The sequence below is a fragment of the Bos taurus genome, chromosome 11 (assembly GCF_002263795.3).
Source record: "Bos taurus isolate L1 Dominette 01449 registration number 42190680 breed Hereford chromosome 11, ARS-UCD2.0, whole genome shotgun sequence".
NCBI classification, from domain to species: domain Eukaryota; kingdom Metazoa; phylum Chordata; class Mammalia; order Artiodactyla; family Bovidae; genus Bos; species Bos taurus.
In genome coordinates this window covers 101,077,575-101,095,763 of record NC_037338.1, presented here as the reverse complement: position 1 = coordinate 101,095,763, position 18,189 = coordinate 101,077,575, and the positions used below count along the sequence as shown (strand labels likewise).

The 18,189-nt window shown below is 44.5% G+C and overlaps 1 protein-coding gene across 2 annotated transcripts in view; it reads right to left on the bottom strand.

Annotated features, from left to right (window-relative positions):
- Positions 1-18,189, bottom strand: part of ABL1 (ABL proto-oncogene 1, non-receptor tyrosine kinase) — a 141,677-nt gene that overhangs the window by 35,263 nt on the left and 88,225 nt on the right. Inside the window, exon 1 of one of the 2 annotated variants that reach the window (XM_024999076.2) lies at positions 12,836-13,072. The exons of the other annotated variant lie outside the window; for it this stretch is intronic. Within the exon in view, the coding sequence (XP_024854844.1) occupies positions 12,836-12,914 (79 nt within the window). The 5' untranslated portion in view covers positions 12,915-13,072. Of the gene's footprint in view, positions 1-12,835; positions 13,073-18,189 lie in introns of those variants that run through there. 2 annotated transcript variants of the gene reach the window in all.

Here is an 18,189-nt window from a genome sequence, read left to right as displayed (position 1 = left end):
CATGAGATCCCCTAGCCCTGCCTGAATGTACACTGATTTGCTAGTCTTGACAATAGGGCTGAGGACTGTCCTGAGGGTGGGTGTGTGATTAGAGCTGGATGCTGTCTTACCATCCTACCCACGATGCCTCATCTCAGTTCCAGCTTTACATTCCTGCAGGTGGAGGAAGAGGGTGGGCTACTCGCTATAAAATCCCAGTACAATCCCTTCCAACTGTTCCCAGTTGTGTCACTCACACCTAGTCCTGAAACAATTTTTTAAAAAGACACCTGCATTTATAGTCTCTCTAAAACACTGACCTAAATTTTCATAGACAAATCTCTTCACATTTGGATTTCACTGGTTTCATATGAACCGAGTAATAAAACAAGTATATCTGAAAAAAAGGGACGTGGGAAGAAATACAAGTGGCTCTGGGTGTGCTTGTGACTCAGGGGGTGGGAGCAGAATGTGACACAGGAGCGGCTGCTTGACTCTGTGGGCACCAGAGAGGCGTGTGTTATGAAGGGAGCCAGGCTGCTCCATGCTGCAGTGAGTCAGTTAAGTGAAAGTAAGTCAAAAGAGCGTCTATGGTCGTTATATTAAGCAGACTTATTAGGCAAAGGATCCTTAACATAAAAGAACTCTTGCAAATCAAAAGGGAAAAGATAAACCCTCCTCCATGGAAAAATGGAGAAGGAAAACGGCAACCCATTCCAGTATTCTTGCCTGGAGAATTCCATGGACAGAGGAGCCTGGTGAGCCGCAGTCCATGGGGTTACAAAGAGTTGGAAATGACTGAGCGACTAACATACACACTCCCACTATGGAAAAACAGACCAAAACTATGAATAAGCAATGCACAGAAAATTTAAATTACTACTAAACAAGAAAAGCATGTTAACCTTTCTTGTAATCAAAGAAAGGCCAATTCTCTGTCATGTTGGGCAGGGACATTTTCTGGATGAAATGGGCCTTCTCATACAATGCTAGTAGGTGATGTAGACACTGCTGGAACATTTTAGGAGAAAAACTGGAAACATGAACTGAACTGAGTCTTTGAAGAATTCCATCACCTTAGATATACCTCGAGGAATTTGTCCCAGGAGACCCAAACAATGATTTGGATATGCTCAGTCACTCAGCTGTGTTGACTCTTTGAGACCCCACTGACTGTAGCCCGTAAGGCACCTCTGTCCATGGAATTTTCCAGGCAAAAATACTGGACTGGGTTGCCATTTCCTTCTCCAATGATTTGTATGCACTGATTTTTAAAATAACAGCACCAAAAAGGAAAAGCACAAAATATTTATCCATTCAAGATAGGTTAGTTTGTGGTCCATCCATAAAATAGAATATAGTCATAATGTCATTCAAAATATTTTTGGAAAAACATACCTAATAACTTGGAAACATACTATAACAATCATAATTTTATAAAAATTGAAAAAAGTCCAGAAGGAACTACACCAAAATGTGAACAGTAGTTAATGCATGGTAGTTGTCAACAGTACCATTAACAGTAGTTTAACACAGGGTGGTGGGATTACAAACATTTTAAATTTTCTTTTTTCTTTTCTATATCCTGGCATACTTCTCATCATGAATGCGAATTGTTTCCATAACCAGAGAACAATTACAAGAATAGAAAAATGGTCATAAAGAAGCCTGCTGACGCTTATATAATTGATCATCTAACATGAAACATCTATATATAATCTTATATATATATATATAACATCTTATATAATTGACCATCTAACATGAAAAAGTACACAGGAGGAGGATGGACTCTTCTCTCTCTGTCCTGAAAAAGTCCATGTGCGTTTCCCTGCAGGATCCCAACCTCGTGGGCGTGAGCACACGACTCTGGCAGACCAGGGCTACACAGGAAATTAAACCAGAGTCATGAATACAGAAATGCTTTTCTTCTCAAAGGCCATCTGACCTCTTCTATCAAACATTCTGCAGCATCTGGATTTGATCAAAGTTACATAATCGGGGGAAGTGGCCTGGAAAACACCTGGAATGGGCAGAACACAGACACCGGCCCGGGGGTGACTATCGATTTAAAGTGTGGATTATTAAAGGGGGACTGTCCCTCACATGGAGACAGATGCTGAGAACTTCATGTGAGGGGATGAGGCCTCTCTGTCAGGAAGGAAAGGGCCTCCCACTGCTTTTTGATTCAACAGGACGTCAGGAAATCCAAGGCAGCCTCGCGATTTTCCTCTCCAGTTCTTGCTCCATTCCACAAATTAATGGCCAAAGCCCAAAGGGAAGTATTGCTCATGCATGCCTCTGGATAGAGACGCTGAAGTGCAGCCACAGTCCAACACCAAAACCTTCCAGTCAATTCCCAATCCAGGCTGATGTCAAAATTGACTCACGATGTATAAATGCCAAGTTCCTTGCTTCATTTCATAGTGAACGATGCTCGTCAACCTTAAAAATGATCACAGCTTACAAGGCCCAAGTTGCAGAATGTACTTAAATCTTTCTTGCCTAATACATGAACTTCCTGCCAGTCCCCGGATGGACCCTCAAAGGAGCTCAAAGGACTCATTAAAAAAACGATGACCAAAATAGCTCCTCTCTTCTGTTCTGCCAACGGATAAAGAAATCCTTGCATCTATTCTTCTTAAAAATGTTAGTTTAACATTTTTTGCGGCATTCTGAGTCATAGCTTTAAAATATTTAAGATTTTTATCTTCAAGAACGCCTCTTACCTCATTGGAAATCCTTTTGTTATTACCATATCCTTCACGAAAAGGTTTCCACTCACCCACAAAACTCAGGAAAAGTCATTAATTAGCCAGTTGAATACCAAGAATGGTGCTATCTAAATGTGCTCCAAAGTTACGGCTCCAACTGTGACAACAAACTGAAAAGTCTGTAAGAACGATGCCACAGAGTTCACTGGATCTGTGAGTGATTAACTTATTTGGACGGCGTTCGAAGAAAAGAGCTTGGGTCTTTAAAGTATAATTTAAAGATCATTTTATACAAAAATAATCCTTTCTTAAAAGTTGTGAGTCACTGATCAAAAATGTTTACAAAAGATTCTCCCATATGGCATGTCTGGTCTAGACTCTCAGGGGCTGCTGCTAAAGCTGCCACTGCCAAGGAGGAGGGGAACAGGCTACTTTAGTCCCAAAGCGGGAGGGGATAGGAGCTGGGGGGGGGGGGAGGGGCAGAGGGGAGGGGATATGAGTGAGGAGGGGGTGGAAGGGGAGGGAAAGGGAGGCTTCACCTCCAGGAAAAACATCCCAGGGAAGCTTCCCACCTTCTTCTTGGTGATCGTGCAAGCTCACGGTTCCTGCTAGAGTCAGATAGCCGGGCTATGTGGCAGTCATTTCTGTTCACCTCATGGATGGTGGGGGGGGGGGGGGGCCGGGGGGGCTGGGGGGGCCGGGGGAGGGAGGAGGACGGGGCACGTCGCACGTGATAAACACCCCCTTTACTTTTGCTCACATTCCATTATTTAAACCCTGGTCGCTTTAGTCTTATTTCCTTTGTGGGCCCTTCATTATGATCCTCCAGTTCAAGGAATCTCTGTAATTTAAAAATCTATAAAACAGATCCTTCAAAAAAGAGGGACGGCTTCGTGTTTTATTTCACACTCAGTTCCAACCGATGAGATCATGCTCAGACTATTCTCAAGTCAGTTTATAACAGTCTGATACAACTTTTTATAATATGAGCTTAGAGGAAAAGGATGATTTCCCACAATCTGAACTCGATGAAAGTCATTTTATCTACATTCTACATGGTCCTTTATTTTGTAATTTACACCCTCACCCAGAGCAGTTAAACCTAAAAAAACAAGTTTGGCTGAATACAGCCTTGGCATTAACTTCACGCTCTGAACACAATGTTCCCAGCGCCCCCAAAACACTGTGTCAGCTGCTGGGGAGCAAGGGTAGGGCAACGAGGTGAGGATGCAAGGAACACAGCCTCTACTTCTTGAAGGAGAAACACCCATTCAGAAAATGTACACACCCTCAAAGCAAAAAGTCTAACAGAAGACAAGCGCTGTCCTGTGCATTAATTTTTAAGGACACAGACATGGACTCCCAGGAGTTGTGAAGGGGGGAGACAGGGTTAGGAAGAAGTAGACTCTGAACGAGACCGTGCCCAGCAAGAGAAGCCTGATTAACACAGGGACCCAAGGGCAGCCTGACACATCAAGCCTACTCAGGGAGGGGGCTTCATCTCTGCTGTGCTGTGGGCCCTGTGGTGATGCAGACTATTCTGACTTTACTCCTCAGAACAAAGTCTGCAAACACATCAAATACATATGGAGCACCGCAGAGAACAACTGTACTGAAACAGTCCTCAAAGTATCTTTTGAAAGAAATCTGTAATACGGTGTTTCTCTACTATGCATTAAATATACGCTCCTTTATTAACACATTAAATTGCAAGCTCAAGTAGTAGCTGTCATTTCAAAGTAGTGATGAGTTTAGGTAATAATCACAATTGTTATGTAATATGAAAATATCTGAGTTCTACTGCTGGCAAAGTCACAAGCACTGCTAATATTACTGTGGTTATATACATTTATAAAAAAAAGATAAAATACTAATTTTCAGTTAGCACTTAGTGAAATAAAGTCTTAAATATTTTTCCATCCAAGGACATGGAGCCTCTGAATGTCACCCCAGACCCCAAGGGCCTTGCAGGTCCACGTCTACACCACCGACGTAGCTCAGCAGAACCCCAGCAACCCGACAGACACAGGCCTAGAAAGGGGGCCGCTGTGAGTTCGTGTGAAGTCCAGATTATGCAAGTTTCTTTCGTCTTAAGTAAAAAGAACTAATAATTTTCTTTCCATTACTTTCCATCTAGGGGTGTTATAGGCAATAAATTGGATGGGCTTCCAGAGAAATCCCCTTTAAAAATTAAAAAAAGTTTTTTAACAAGTTATTTAAATTGGCCCAAGGTGTAACTATTGCTGAGAACCTTTTTATATTGTGATACTCCTAGGCAGTCAATTTTAGAAAACAGAATTCTCCATCCTAACCTCTGTCCCGATAGGCAGTTCAGATACTAACTCTTCTGAAGATACAGTCCCCTGTCCCCCTTCGCTCAACCAGAAAGCAAAACCAAAGGAATTTCGTGTCACTTTCTAAGACTCTACTGTCAATGAAGTCTACGACGACTAAAAACGGAGTACAAGGACCGACAAAAGAAGACTACTACCTTCACACCATTCTGAGCCCAACATTCACACCCCTCTCCCTCTCAACCCGGTAAGCGCAAACCCACAGCCTGGCCACTTTTCCTCCCAAATCTCTCAGCAAACCTGTATTTTCCACACCCTAGACTGGTTCCCAACTTTGATCTGACCCCTCGTTCCACCTCCGCACTGCCACCAGAGCGGTCTTCCTGAAAAAATGCAGATCTGACCCAAGTCGCTCTTCTGTTAAAATCCACCAAGATGGCTGCCGGCCGAGAAGCCGAAGAGAAAGCTTGGGAGGCGGCTCTCCCTGTGGGCCTCGGTCACGTTTACTGGCGCGGTCAGCTGAGGCGATGTGAGGAACAGGGCTATCCTGTGCCTCACGGGGAAGCTGGCAGTTGGCTGACAATGTAGGAGACACTGTTCCCCCAGACACCGGCGGGGGCTGTTGCTGCTGCCACCTCTGCGGGAGAAGTCTGAGCTCCAGAAGGACCATCTTCCCCCAGGACGCTTGCTCTTCATTCAGCCTCCTCCCATATGCCCCCGTCGGTTCCCCCTTGCTGTCTCAGCGGTGAGCACCTTGGCCAGGGCCAGTCATGCCCCCTGGAATGCCTAGTCCCTTCTCATCCTCCCGGCGGCACCATCCCCAGCAAACCTCTGACTGGTCCTTCTGCCTCCCCACCCATCTCTGGTTGATTACTTCCGGTTCGCCTCACACTCGGGAAGGACCTGATGTCCGTTAAGAGTGCCGTGAGGAATCTGCCCCCATGTCCCTCGTGGGACACTAAGCCTGGGCTCCAGGGTGCACAAGGCTTGTTCAAATCTCAGCCCACCATGTCTTTAAGATACTAATTTCTGAGCCTCAGTTTCTCAACTGCAATGGCTTCAAAACCGAGTCGGGCCGTCAGGCGGGATCAACGCATACTTGCGGGTGGAGATGTTCTCGCACGGATGCGGGCATGGAGCCTGGCACCAGGGCACCGCAACAAAGGGTAATCATCCCTTCTCTTATTATTGTTACCACAATAATGTAAATTCCTCTGGGGCAGAGATGGAGCGTTCTTCTCACAGAGTCTTCAGTCTCACCTGCCTAATATGACTCAGCCCTGCTCAGGGTTTCTTAGAAGGAACTCAGTTTTAAGAACATCCTGCATTTGTTTGTCTTTGGCAGCAAGGTAAAAAAATTAGGTCATGACTGAAGAGTGCACCTTAATGACCTGTCAACCTTAAGTAAGAACAGCATAAGTGACAGACGGGAAAGACGAGAAGCAAATGCAACCCAACCAGGAAACCTTAGCAAGATTTAGGAAATACAGTAACTTTTTAAATGGAATCTACACCACAGCCAAGAACCTAAAACAAGGTGTAGCATGAAAGTACCTTTCTCTGTGCTTTCAAAAGAAACAGGATTCATTACTGTCTCATAACAGGCCGAGATGCCTCCACAGACTTCTTGTTTGAGAGGGAAGAAAGGTTTCCCGAGTCCCCAGACTGGCCCAGAGTCAAAGTGGCCACAGTGAGCCAACTAACCTTAAAAGCCTTTTTATTCTGTCACAGGCCATTTGCAACAGACTGAAAGCCTCCCCCTCTGCCTGCCAGGCTTGGGAGGGTATGTAAACCCTCATTTCGCATTTCCTGTTTTCTGTTATAGCATCATCAAGGCTCCTGGGTCACTTAGACCCGAGTGACTGAAGTGAAGAGGCTGCCCAATGGAAGGCAATTTCCCTAGAACGTCTCATCGGCCATTACTATTGGAATAACTTTAATTGGAGTCAATCCTAAAGGAAATCAACCGTGAATATTCACTGGAAGGACTGATACTGAAGCTCCAATAGTTTGGCCACCTGATGCAAAGAGCTGACTCAATGGAAAAGACCTGATGCTCAGAAAGATTGAAGGCAAAAGGAGAAGAAGGTGACAGAGGATGAGGTGGCTGGATGGCATCACTGACTCAATGGACATGAATCTGAGCTAACTCCGGTGAAGTGAAGAACAGGGAAGCCTGGCGTGCTACAGTCCATGGGGTTGCAGAGTGGGACTCAACTTAGGGATTGAACAGCAAACAACAAAAATTGGAGTAACTGAATGTAACCCCAATAAAGGTATTTTGTCTCCAAAACACAATGGTCAACTCTATTTATTCATGGCCCATCTTTAAGTTAAATTAAGGTATTCAGTGTATAGCACTGTTGGCTAAATTTGAGGACTGATAAGACTGATAGGGATTAGGTAAAATTTAAGAGTAATAAGGCTGAAATTTTTGCAGCTGAATGTAAGGGAACAACAGCTAGTACTTATTGATCCCTGCTGACTGCCAGCACTGTGTCAAGCACTTTATCTGCATGAAATCCCCACAACCCATTAAGTAGCCTCTATTATGAGGGTACTTGAGAGGGCAGGAAATGGAAGCAGATGTGAAGTGCCTCACATGCTCTCTCTCCAGGAACCCCTCCGTCAGCTCCCTGTCTGACAGTCTCACTCAGTCTCAGCATTGCTCTCTCAAGGTCTGGCTCTTTCTTTTCCTTCTCCACTCCGGCATCTCTTGTCCCCCTCCCCCCACCCTCCCTCTGCCCGTCCTAGCCCCTAACCCCCTCCTCTCTCATCTTTCTTTACACCTCTCCTGTCTCAACTTGTCTTGTCTTTGTCTTCCAGTCTGTACCTCCTCCTCCTTCTGTCTGTCTGCTCTATCTCCACCACCTAACACCGACAGTATAACAAAGCATCGAAGGTGTGGATTAAGACAGAAGCATTCGAAAGCCAATTTCAGAGAATAACAACTGTCAGTATCTGAGGACAAAGTTTAAGTCTCTCAAAAGTCAGCAACTAGCAAGCTATTTTTCCGAATGGCTTTGGAACTTCACTAGGCAAGAAACAAGACTCACCACAGTGCTAACTATTAAAGATGGACAAGGAGTACAAGGGGCTTCACTATGCTGTCTGCTTTTGTTACAGGTTTAAAATTTCTCCACTAAAAAAAAAAGTAAAAAACACGAAAATCCCCTGGTGGTCCAGTGGTTAGGATTCTGCACTCTCAATGCCAGATCACCACTACAGAGGAAAAGTTAAATTCTTTCAATGTCTCATCTGATCTTTGGTTCTTGGTTACATATACTTCTGGTTTTATTTTTTCCAGTTTTATTGAGATGGAATTGACATACCTCATTGTCTAAATTTAAGGTGTACAACATACTGAGATGATATATGCACATTTTATGAAATGATTACCACAGGGAGTCTAGTTAACATCCACCACCATACACAGTTACAGATGACTTTGCTTGTGAGGAGAATGTAGATCTACTCTCTAAGTCATTTTCAAATATACAATATAGCATTATTAACTATAGTCACCATGCTGTACAATGTTACGCATTTTTAAAACCTATCCATCAATAATTTTTTATGTTTCTATTTCAGATCAGTGATTACGCTGATAAAATTGCGGCCTGATTTTACAATAAGGTAATAAGTAGTACGAAATTTTAAGTTTTCACATGTTTGGAGCTGTGGAAATGCATCTCTAGAGATGAGAAATAAGATGCCAACTACGGCATCTATTCCTGCCAACAGGATTTTTCTTTCACAATTAAAACATTCACCATGGGAATAAGAAAGGGTCAGAGGAAGAGAAGATACTCTTCCTTAGAACCAAGGACAGGAAGCATTAATTATAGGCATCAAAGCAAACTTGGAAACAAATTGTTTTCTTAACAAGAAAAACTATGAGTGGGTTTAGTTCAAATTCTATCATCACACTTCAGCCATTACAGCAATTGGCAATGCCAACATTTTAGACCGTGAAATATTTAAATTAACAACAGCTAACATTTGCTAACATCTTGCTCCGTGCTAAACAGTTTAAATGAAATGTCTGATGTGAATCTCCCAACTCAAGAAGGCAGGGACTACGATGAGCCTTATTAGAAATGAGAACACCGAGGCTCAGGGAGCAACATGCCAGTCACTTCACTGGCAGGATGGCTGACATCTGGGCCAGGTGGCTGGCTTGGGAGTTGTGTGCTTCCCAGGAGAACAGGACCTCGGCAACATTCTAGCCATAATACTGCCTGGATTTAAGGACATCCCAAAGGAGCCTCACATCAGTATAAATACATACACTTAGCACTTCATTGGTCTCAAAGCTTTCCTGTGACTCATCTCCTGGATCCTCAGAAACAATCCTCGAAGGTGGGCTGGCCAGAGAATGTTTGTTCTCTTGGTCTTAGAGGTAAGAAGGCAGAAAAGTTGAGACATGAAGAAAACTGGGTTCGCCTGACTCCAAATTCAAATGTTTTTCCTACCCAACTGAACTGGGGCCCTTCTTCTTCCTCCTCTCTAGAAACCTCATAGCATCAGTACGAGAATGAAGTGAGGATGTCTATGAAGTGCTTGGTGCCAAAGAACTGTCACCTCATTGATGCTCGACAATTTCAATGTAACCCTCAAATGAAAAGGACTGACTGGCTTTCTATTTGGTTACAGAAAGAGCTTCAGATTTTTCTTTGTTACTAAACAAGGGAAGTATTTGATGACCTCAGAAGAGAGTATTTAGAAAGAGAGCATGAGCTTCTGTGAGGCAGAAGTTCTAAAAGTGTATCTGTGTGGCTGGCACCACACAAAGCCTCCACCAGAAAGTTAACTGCTGAATAGAAGCGTTTCAAAGTGGGCCCTTAAAATAAATGCGGACAGTTCACAAAGAGTTCACTTCACAGAACTCACGCGTCCGCATGTAAGATTCATGCACAGTGTACGCAAACACAAACACACGAACAAATCAAAGTAAACTGTGGGGGAAAAAAAAAGAATTCAATTGGCGAATGTTCATGTTTTCTTTCACACCTCTAGGAGAGAGAAGAAATTAATCAGAAAATTCAGTGCTTGAAGTAGACCTAAGATTGTAAAGTTCAGTGTGGCCATAAAGGACAGATACACCTATAAACATACATTTTTGCAAAGCTGGAACATGGAAGTTAAATGCTATAAATGCCTATGTGTGCATAAAATGTTTCTAAAAGGATACACAAGAAACTCAAGTGAGGTTTCTGGATGAAGAACAGAATTGCTTCTCACTAACCTTTAAGAATTTTTTAATGATGTACAGCTATTCTAATAAACATTTAAACATTTAAAATTTCACTGCTAAAAGTAGTCATTTTTAATCAGTATTAGAAAGAAAAAAAAATCCCTGTTTCAGGCTTTAGAGTGTTTCTGAAGATACTATTTTAATATCCACAGAGAGTTCCAAAGGAGATGAACAGTCATAGCTGGTAAAGCATATAGTGACTAAAACTGGGCTTTTTGAGGCCAGACAGCAAGGGTTCAAGTCCTAGCACCACCGCTTGCAGGCTCTGTGACCTTGGACGAGTTTTCTAACTTTCAGATGCGTCAAGTTTTCTTCATCTATAAAATGGAAGCAACCAAAGGGCTATCATGAGAAATAAGCAAATAAAATCATATAGTATGCTCAAACAGTGCTTGGAATACAGTAAACATTTAATAATTGTTGCTTTGGCAGCTAGGCCTAAATAGCAATAGATGCACGATCAAGTTGCATATATGGCTGAACTTACTCTCAATGGAAAACTTGATCATACTCGATTTTCTCGGGCACTTGGGACACCTGGGCCCCCAGTTTGTGTCAATAAACACTGACTGACTGATTTAGGATGTCGGTTAAAAACAAAAAGGCTGGACTACTTATCCAGATGTTAGAAATATTTCTCCCAAGCAGCTAATAGCACATCCAGTCTTTAAGAAACGATCACTTAGGTCTGTTAAATTCCCTCAACTACACAACAATGATTTCATTTACTTTCTCCAATTAAACGTAACAATGAAAGAAGGAAAACTCAGTAACAGAAAAGAATTCCTAGAGTGATACCTTCCTAGATGGAGACTTAATGCCAGGTGGTCTGCTGTAATCAGAATTTTTTTTTTAAACTTGAGAGTCAACATCATTTCAAGACACATTAGATTTTGTAAACCCTCACCTCCAAAAAAAAAACAAAACCATAATTAAGCCATCCAGGTAAGAACTAAATCTACTGTTTACCCTCAGGGAATACAAAACAATGTCACAACAGTGCTGTGACCTAAACCTTCCTCCATCTCTGCAGCTACAAAAGTCCATTCATCTACCCTGCCTGAAGCATCATCTGCAAAATGGATGGTGATGCCTAACACTAACTCGTTACAGATGTAAATGAGCATGTGCTCAGAACTCTGAGCAACTTGGAAAATAAGCAGCATATTAACTGAAGATGATTTTGGCGGCTCACATGCCAACTTCTAGGGACAAATAAACCATCTTCTCCCTCTAAACGCTAGATCTTGTGAGCCCACTCCATCTGGATGCGCCTTCTCCCAGGCGGCCAATATACACGTCTCATGGCAAGAAGGGCCAGCTGATTTCATCTGTACCACTGGTGTTTATGGTTTGAGCTGCGCACGTGACTTCATGCAGACCCTCAGGTCAAAAAGTTGGAGAGAAAAGAAAAATAGGTGAGACAATGAACAAGGCCTCGTGTTCATTTCTCCATTTTAAAGAGAAAAACGTTACAACTCTGATGGCACTTGTTCTAAAAAGAGCTTTACATTTCTACTCCTGTTTTAAGTCCTAAATAAAAAGAACAGACAAATGTAAGCAGATTTACATCCCTAAAGTACAATTAACTTTTCTGCTGAAAGGCAATAGTCTGGGGCCACGAGTCCCCAAGTCAGATAAATTTCCGCTTCATCCTGAAGCTACAAAATGAAGGCCACTCATCATAGTCAATTGGTTTCTTGGGTTGTTTTTTTTTTCCCAGTTGTCACCTTACTAGGACAGAAAACAAAGACACACAGGAAAGGGGAAAAAAGGGGTGGGGGGCGGATTAGAGAAGAAAAGGGGAGTAGAATGGGAAGAGGGCAAATGTGAACCGCACGGGCTCTGGGGCTCTGAGGCTTTACGGAAGGAACTTAACACGAGCTGACCCTCCTCCAAGTGCCCTGGACTCATTCAAAATCTTCCTAAAATGCGGTGGAACTTCTCTTTTCTCCCCGCAGAAGTCTTAAGAATTCTTACGACCTCTACGTGGTCCGTAGATAAGATGGAGAGTGTGTGTGTGTGTGTGTTGGGGGGTGGGGGGGGAATGGTGTAGAAAGATCACTTCAAATTCTGTATCCATAAATGGTAGAGCCGTGCTCCCTTTTGTCCACGAGACTTTAATGAAAATCGTCTGTTTCGCAAACACGGGTCGACCTTTTGGACGCGTAATTCCCAATTAGCGGTGGAAATTCCACGACGTGGGCTCACGAGGCCCTTCGGGCCTGTACGCTTCGCTTTCTCAAACTTTCTCGGGGAGACCCTGGAGGCCTGGGGGCCCCGTGACTTGGCCCTCCCGGTGTGGGCTCCCCCCACACCCCTGGGGTTAGTGCGCGCGGGGGTGGGGTGGGCTGGAGGGGGCCCGACGCCCCGCACCCTCCGGGCTGGCGGCGGCGCCCAGGGGCGGGCGAAGGAAGCGGAGAGCGGGAGAGGGCGAGGGAGGAAGGCAGAGGGGAGAGGGGGAGAGGGCGGGCGCGGAGGGAGCGCGCGCGCGGCCGGGCGAGGCCTAGGAAAGCAGGCAGGCCGGCCGGCCGGCCGGCCGGCCGGGCGGCGGACACGCGGCCGCCCTCGGCCCGCTCCCCCGAGCTCACCTTCTAGGTAGCAGCTGGAGGAGGACGAGAGCCCCTTCTTGGATTTGCAGCCCACCAACTTAAGGCAGATCTCCAACATCTTGGCGCGCCGGAGGCGTCGGGGAGCCCGCGCCCCGGGCTGCCCTCCGCGGCGGGCTCAGGCCCGGCTCGCCCCGCGCGCCGCCCCGGGACCCCGCGGCCCCACCATGCCGCCTGCCCCGCCGCCTGCCCCGCCGTCCCACGCCCGCGGCCTCTCCCGGTGTCGGCTCCGGACGCGCCTGTTAACAAAGGGCCCCCGAGCCCGGCCCCGCGAGGCCCGCCCCCGCCGCCTTAACTCTCTGCGCGCCGCGCCCGCACCCAAGGGCTGCCCCGTGTTCCGACCGGCCCGGGCCGCCGTCCAAAACCGACGCCTCGCGGGTTTCGACGTTAAGCAAAGCGGGGGGATGGAGATTTTAAGCGCGGCATGCCTTGGTTCTCAGAGTTGCGAAGTACTGTCCTGACGCCCCAAGGAAAGACAGCAGCAATTATGGCAGGCAAGTCGGGGGAGGGCGGGCCTGCTCAGCATCACTTTGAGGAACCTCCTGCATCTCTGGGAGGAGATCCCCCCCACCAACCCCACCCCACCCCCAACTGCACCGCTGCAGGCCAAGCGAGTTGCACCGGGCGCGGTGCCCTGGCCAACCCCGTGTCCCCTGACTGTTGGTGAATAAGGCAGATTCCTCTGCAGTTATCAATACTGGTCTCATTTCTATTCGGTGAGCTTACTGTGATTAAGGCCAACTCAGTGGGTGTCTGAGGAGTGAATAATCAGAGAGCTGCAACCCACAGTACAACTACACAAGTTTGCAACACATTTGTCAAGTCATACATCCAGACTAGGAGACAAAGGAGACGTGTGAGGTCAAACACAATGTCTGATTATTAACAAAGGAGTTTAGTCTCCTCCATGAGAACTCATCAGGGGCATGGCCTACGCCCTTTCTTTAAGAAGCCTCATTTTTCTTTGAGAGAAAACCCTTCTCTTGTTTGGTGTGTGCCACGGGGGGAAGGGGAAACACATTACTTAAAACCCATTTCACCCCTGGAGAAGGGATAAGGCTACCTACTCCAGTATTCTGTCCTGGAGAATCCATGTACAGTCCATGGGTCGCAAAGAGTCAGACATGACTGAGCAACTTTCACTCACTGCTGTGCTTGGCTCCAATAGACAATATCATCACATATAACAACATAAAAAATAACAATAATGTGTGACTTGGCACCAAACTGGAAATCTACATCAGTGGAATACGAATCCAGACATACCAAATAATTTAACAAAATCAGAAACGTTTTAGCAAGTATAGGAAGGAGAAGTTGTTTAAACAGTGTTAGATAACTAAATTGCAACAGGGAGAAAAATCAAGATAGCGTCCAGGAATACTAAGAGCTGAGGGGTACTGAGATTCTACTACGAATCAGACTCCTGTGAGAAACACCCTCCAATCGTTACCTGTGCACAACTATTCTGTACGGAAAACAGAATTATCATCCTGATTCTTCAGGTGAAAATCTGAAATTCAAGAGGAGTCAAGCACCTTGCCCAAAGTCTGAACTGGACTACGCCGGGGTCTGCCTGGCTCCAAGGATCAGGCTCCTAACCAGTGGATTATGCAGTCCCTTCTCACCAAAAATAAATCCCAAGTAAATTAAAGCTACATATATCTTTATCTTTGGCTAATAACTAAGGTTACCATATGTTTCAGAAGAAACCTTCTGAAACAAGAGACCCTGGCTACAGTCATCAGTTCCACAGGCAAAGCTGGACTCATCTGTGGTCCAGCCTATCCTGTAATGACGAAGCCTGGGTATCTTCACTATACTAGGAGTGGCAAAGTAACAAGACCTTCACTCACACTGCCAAAACCTGACCATTCAAGGCTGGACTAGATACGACTAGTGTGTATCAGTGTTTCTCAGCCTCGGTATCATTCATTTTTCAGAGATGTCCTGTCAAATTCTGATTCACATACAAAATGTGTTTTTACTGCAACCAAGTGACCTGTGGTTTGTGTTGTGGTACCAGGTCAGACCTCATGAGCAGCTAAGAAGACACAGCACTTCCCACTGCCTGGAGACAGGGCTACAGGGCTACGAGGTGACACGTGACTGTGGATGCCATCTATTGATGGATGCTGGGAGACACTATCATTCTGTCAAACAGCCCATGTGTAATGACGGCCAACTGTTCCTTGAACCTTTCAACCTCCAAGTATAATGCCAAAAATAAAATCCCAAAGGGTGCCACCAATACAAATAAGCTGAAAACTACTGTGTTGGTACCTTTTAGAAAGTTCAAGGGCTTTGGATCAGACTATAATAAAGTCTGTCATATAGCATTTCAGATGTAATGTGATGGCTATATTCAAATAGGCACCTTAATGACAAGAACAGTGGGCATTTTTGCAATTTTAACCATATCCTTGAATTCTATCAATTAATACAGGCCCAGATATTTGCCTGCATGTGTTAAACTTTATATTAAGACGTAAGTTGATTTTTAAAAGTTAATGACTATTACTAATATTCTGCTCTTGAGTCTAAAATGATCTTATCCCTTTAAAACATCTTAAAATGAGTAATGCTTATAAACTGTGTCCAGATCTTTTAAAATAGTTACAAAACCATACATCATCAGGTCTGGGAAAACACTCTGAATTAGCAGCAATGAACACTGAAAATATCGCAGAGCTCCCCACTACCAAATTAAACTAGGACTATTCTTTCCAGATCTAGCTTTTGATGCCTTTGAAACTCACTCACAAGTACAAAAAACATTCTGCTACAAGCAGATAGGAGAGCTCCAGTCTTCTTACTAGAACAAACAGAAGCCTGAGAAGGATTCCTTCCAAGTAATCTTAAACCTAAAGGCCATTAACTTTTTTTTTTTTTAAGGAAAACAAATCTAAAAGGTTGTGAAGTAACTTGTTTGCTATGTTGTACTCAGTTTGGGAAAGGAATAACCTTTTAATATGTGCCAGGCGCAAACCTTCCAACAATCCTATGGATTTCCTGTAGTTTAACTCCATTTCACAGGTAAGGAAACTGAGGCGTAAGCAGGTACAGGGATGGGTTAACAGTCTGTCTAGGTTCACATAGCTAGGAAGTAGTAAGGTCTAAAGCCCTTGAACTTTCCAAAATGGACATAATTTGTAATTTAAGTGAAAGGTGGATAATTGTAGCAAAGCCAGAGGATGAAATAAAAATCAGTAACTATTGAAAAATGTCTTGAAACAGCTGATGGAATTAGAACTATTTAAGAATATTTTAAAATATATCAGAATAGTGAGAAAGAATAAAAGTCCTTACTTACATTAAAATATGTTATCTGTGCTGTGTTTCTAAAAGCACGGTCCACGGACAACCTATTTTTAATTGCCTGGGGTGCTTGTTTAAAATGCAGACTCTCTGGAGAAGGAAATGGCAACCCACTCCAGTATTCTTGCCTGGAAAAGTCCATGGACAGAGGAGCCTGGCAGGCTGCAGTCCATGGGGTTACATGACTGAGCATGTGTGCATGAGGGTGGAGGGTCACGGGTTGGTAGCAATAAACTGGTAGAACTAAAAAAATAAAAAATAAAAAAATAAAATAAAATGCAGACTCTTGCTCCAGTCTAGACCTACACAATCAGAATATATGGATGGTGGTATCTTAACATGATCTGAAGATGATCTGCATGCATACGTAAGTCTGACAACCATTGTTTTGGAAGAAGGAAGAGTTCCCCCTTGTTTTCCTTGGAAATAGGACAAATAAGGATGGATATTTCTAAAATTTACTCATCTGAAAGCAATTTCTGCATTTAAGAAATTGTATAACTCTAAAACAAGTTACTTTGTCAACAAAGGTCCCTCTAGTCAAGGCTATGGTTTTTCCAGTGGTCATGTATGGATGTGAGAGTTGAACTGTGAAGAAAGCTGAGCGCTGAAGAATTGATGCTTTTGAACTGTGGTGTTGGAGAAGACTCTTGAGAGTCCCTTGGACTGCAAGGAGATCCAACCAGTCCATTCTAAAGGAGATCAGTCCTAGGTGTTCATTGGAAGGACTGACGCTGAAGCTGAAACTCCAATACTTTGGCCACTTCATGCGAAGAGTTGACTCATTGGAAAAGACTCTGATGCTGGGAGGGATTGGGGGCAGGAGGAGAAGGGGACGACAGAGGATGAGATGGCTGGATGGCATCATCGACTTGATGGACATGAGTCTGAGTGAACTCCAGGACTTGGTGATGGACAGGGAAGCCTGGTGTGTTGCAATTCATGGGGTCGAAAAGAGTCGGACACGACTGAGCGACTGAACTGAACTGAAAACAAGTTACCAAAAGAGGACTTTTCTCTGAAAATTTTGGATAAAGAATGAACTTTTTTAAAGTCTGGAGTTCAGTCCTTTTTTTTTTTTTTTAAATAGAGTTGCAGGGGGTGGGGCGTGGATAGGCAAGGGCCCACCACAGAAGTTGCTCGAGGGAAGAAAGCAGGATATGGATGCAGGAGGCAAGATGTGGAAGCTCTACCTGGGAGCAGCAGGATGGGGGTGGGGGTTTAAGGGAGACAGATGAAATCTGATATGGTGCCTGGTTTGGGACCCTCAGGACCAAATGATCCCAGATCTGACTGACCCCTTCTCTGTTTCCAGCCCAGTTAATAACTTTAGGAGGAAAGAGCAAAGATCTTGAGGTATGTACGTGCTTACTATTCCACTATTTCACGTGCCAACAGAGACTACATCCTCTGATTTGCAGACACTGTCCAGTGAGAGCCTGCCAGGTTCCCAAGTGATGGGTCCAATCCACAGGAAAATGTGGCTTAGAAGAACATATCAACCATACCTGCTTTTGCCCCAGTAAAGGGCATGCATGCATCTCTTTAAGTATCATAGATTTTCAGTGAGATAACACTGTTTATTGGTCAAGTGTCACAAAGGTCCAGGTACTCTGGTGTGGGGGAACCAGGTGAGACGGGAGGCCGTGCAGTGAGGCTGAAAGAGCTATGACATCACGCGACCTTATTCTCAGATTTTCCATTCACCGTGGTGGCATAGCCAAGTGACTCAATTTTCTAGTCTGTAAAACTGTGGGGTGGTCTTAAGAGTAGCCATCTCCCTGGGTGATGAAAATTAGAAATAGTGTATGAAAAGTGCCCCACTCAGAGAAGGTGCTCAGTGAACAGTATTTTTATTTCCAAAAGAGGACTCTTACTGTATCAGGTGATGCTCTGTGTTCCTGTCTAAGTCTTACTAGGACCAAGTCAAGAGCTAAAATTAACAAATGTGATATGTGAAAATGATTCCAGAAAACACAGTCTGAGGGAGTGAAAGCAATCTGGAGGTTTTCCAAGGG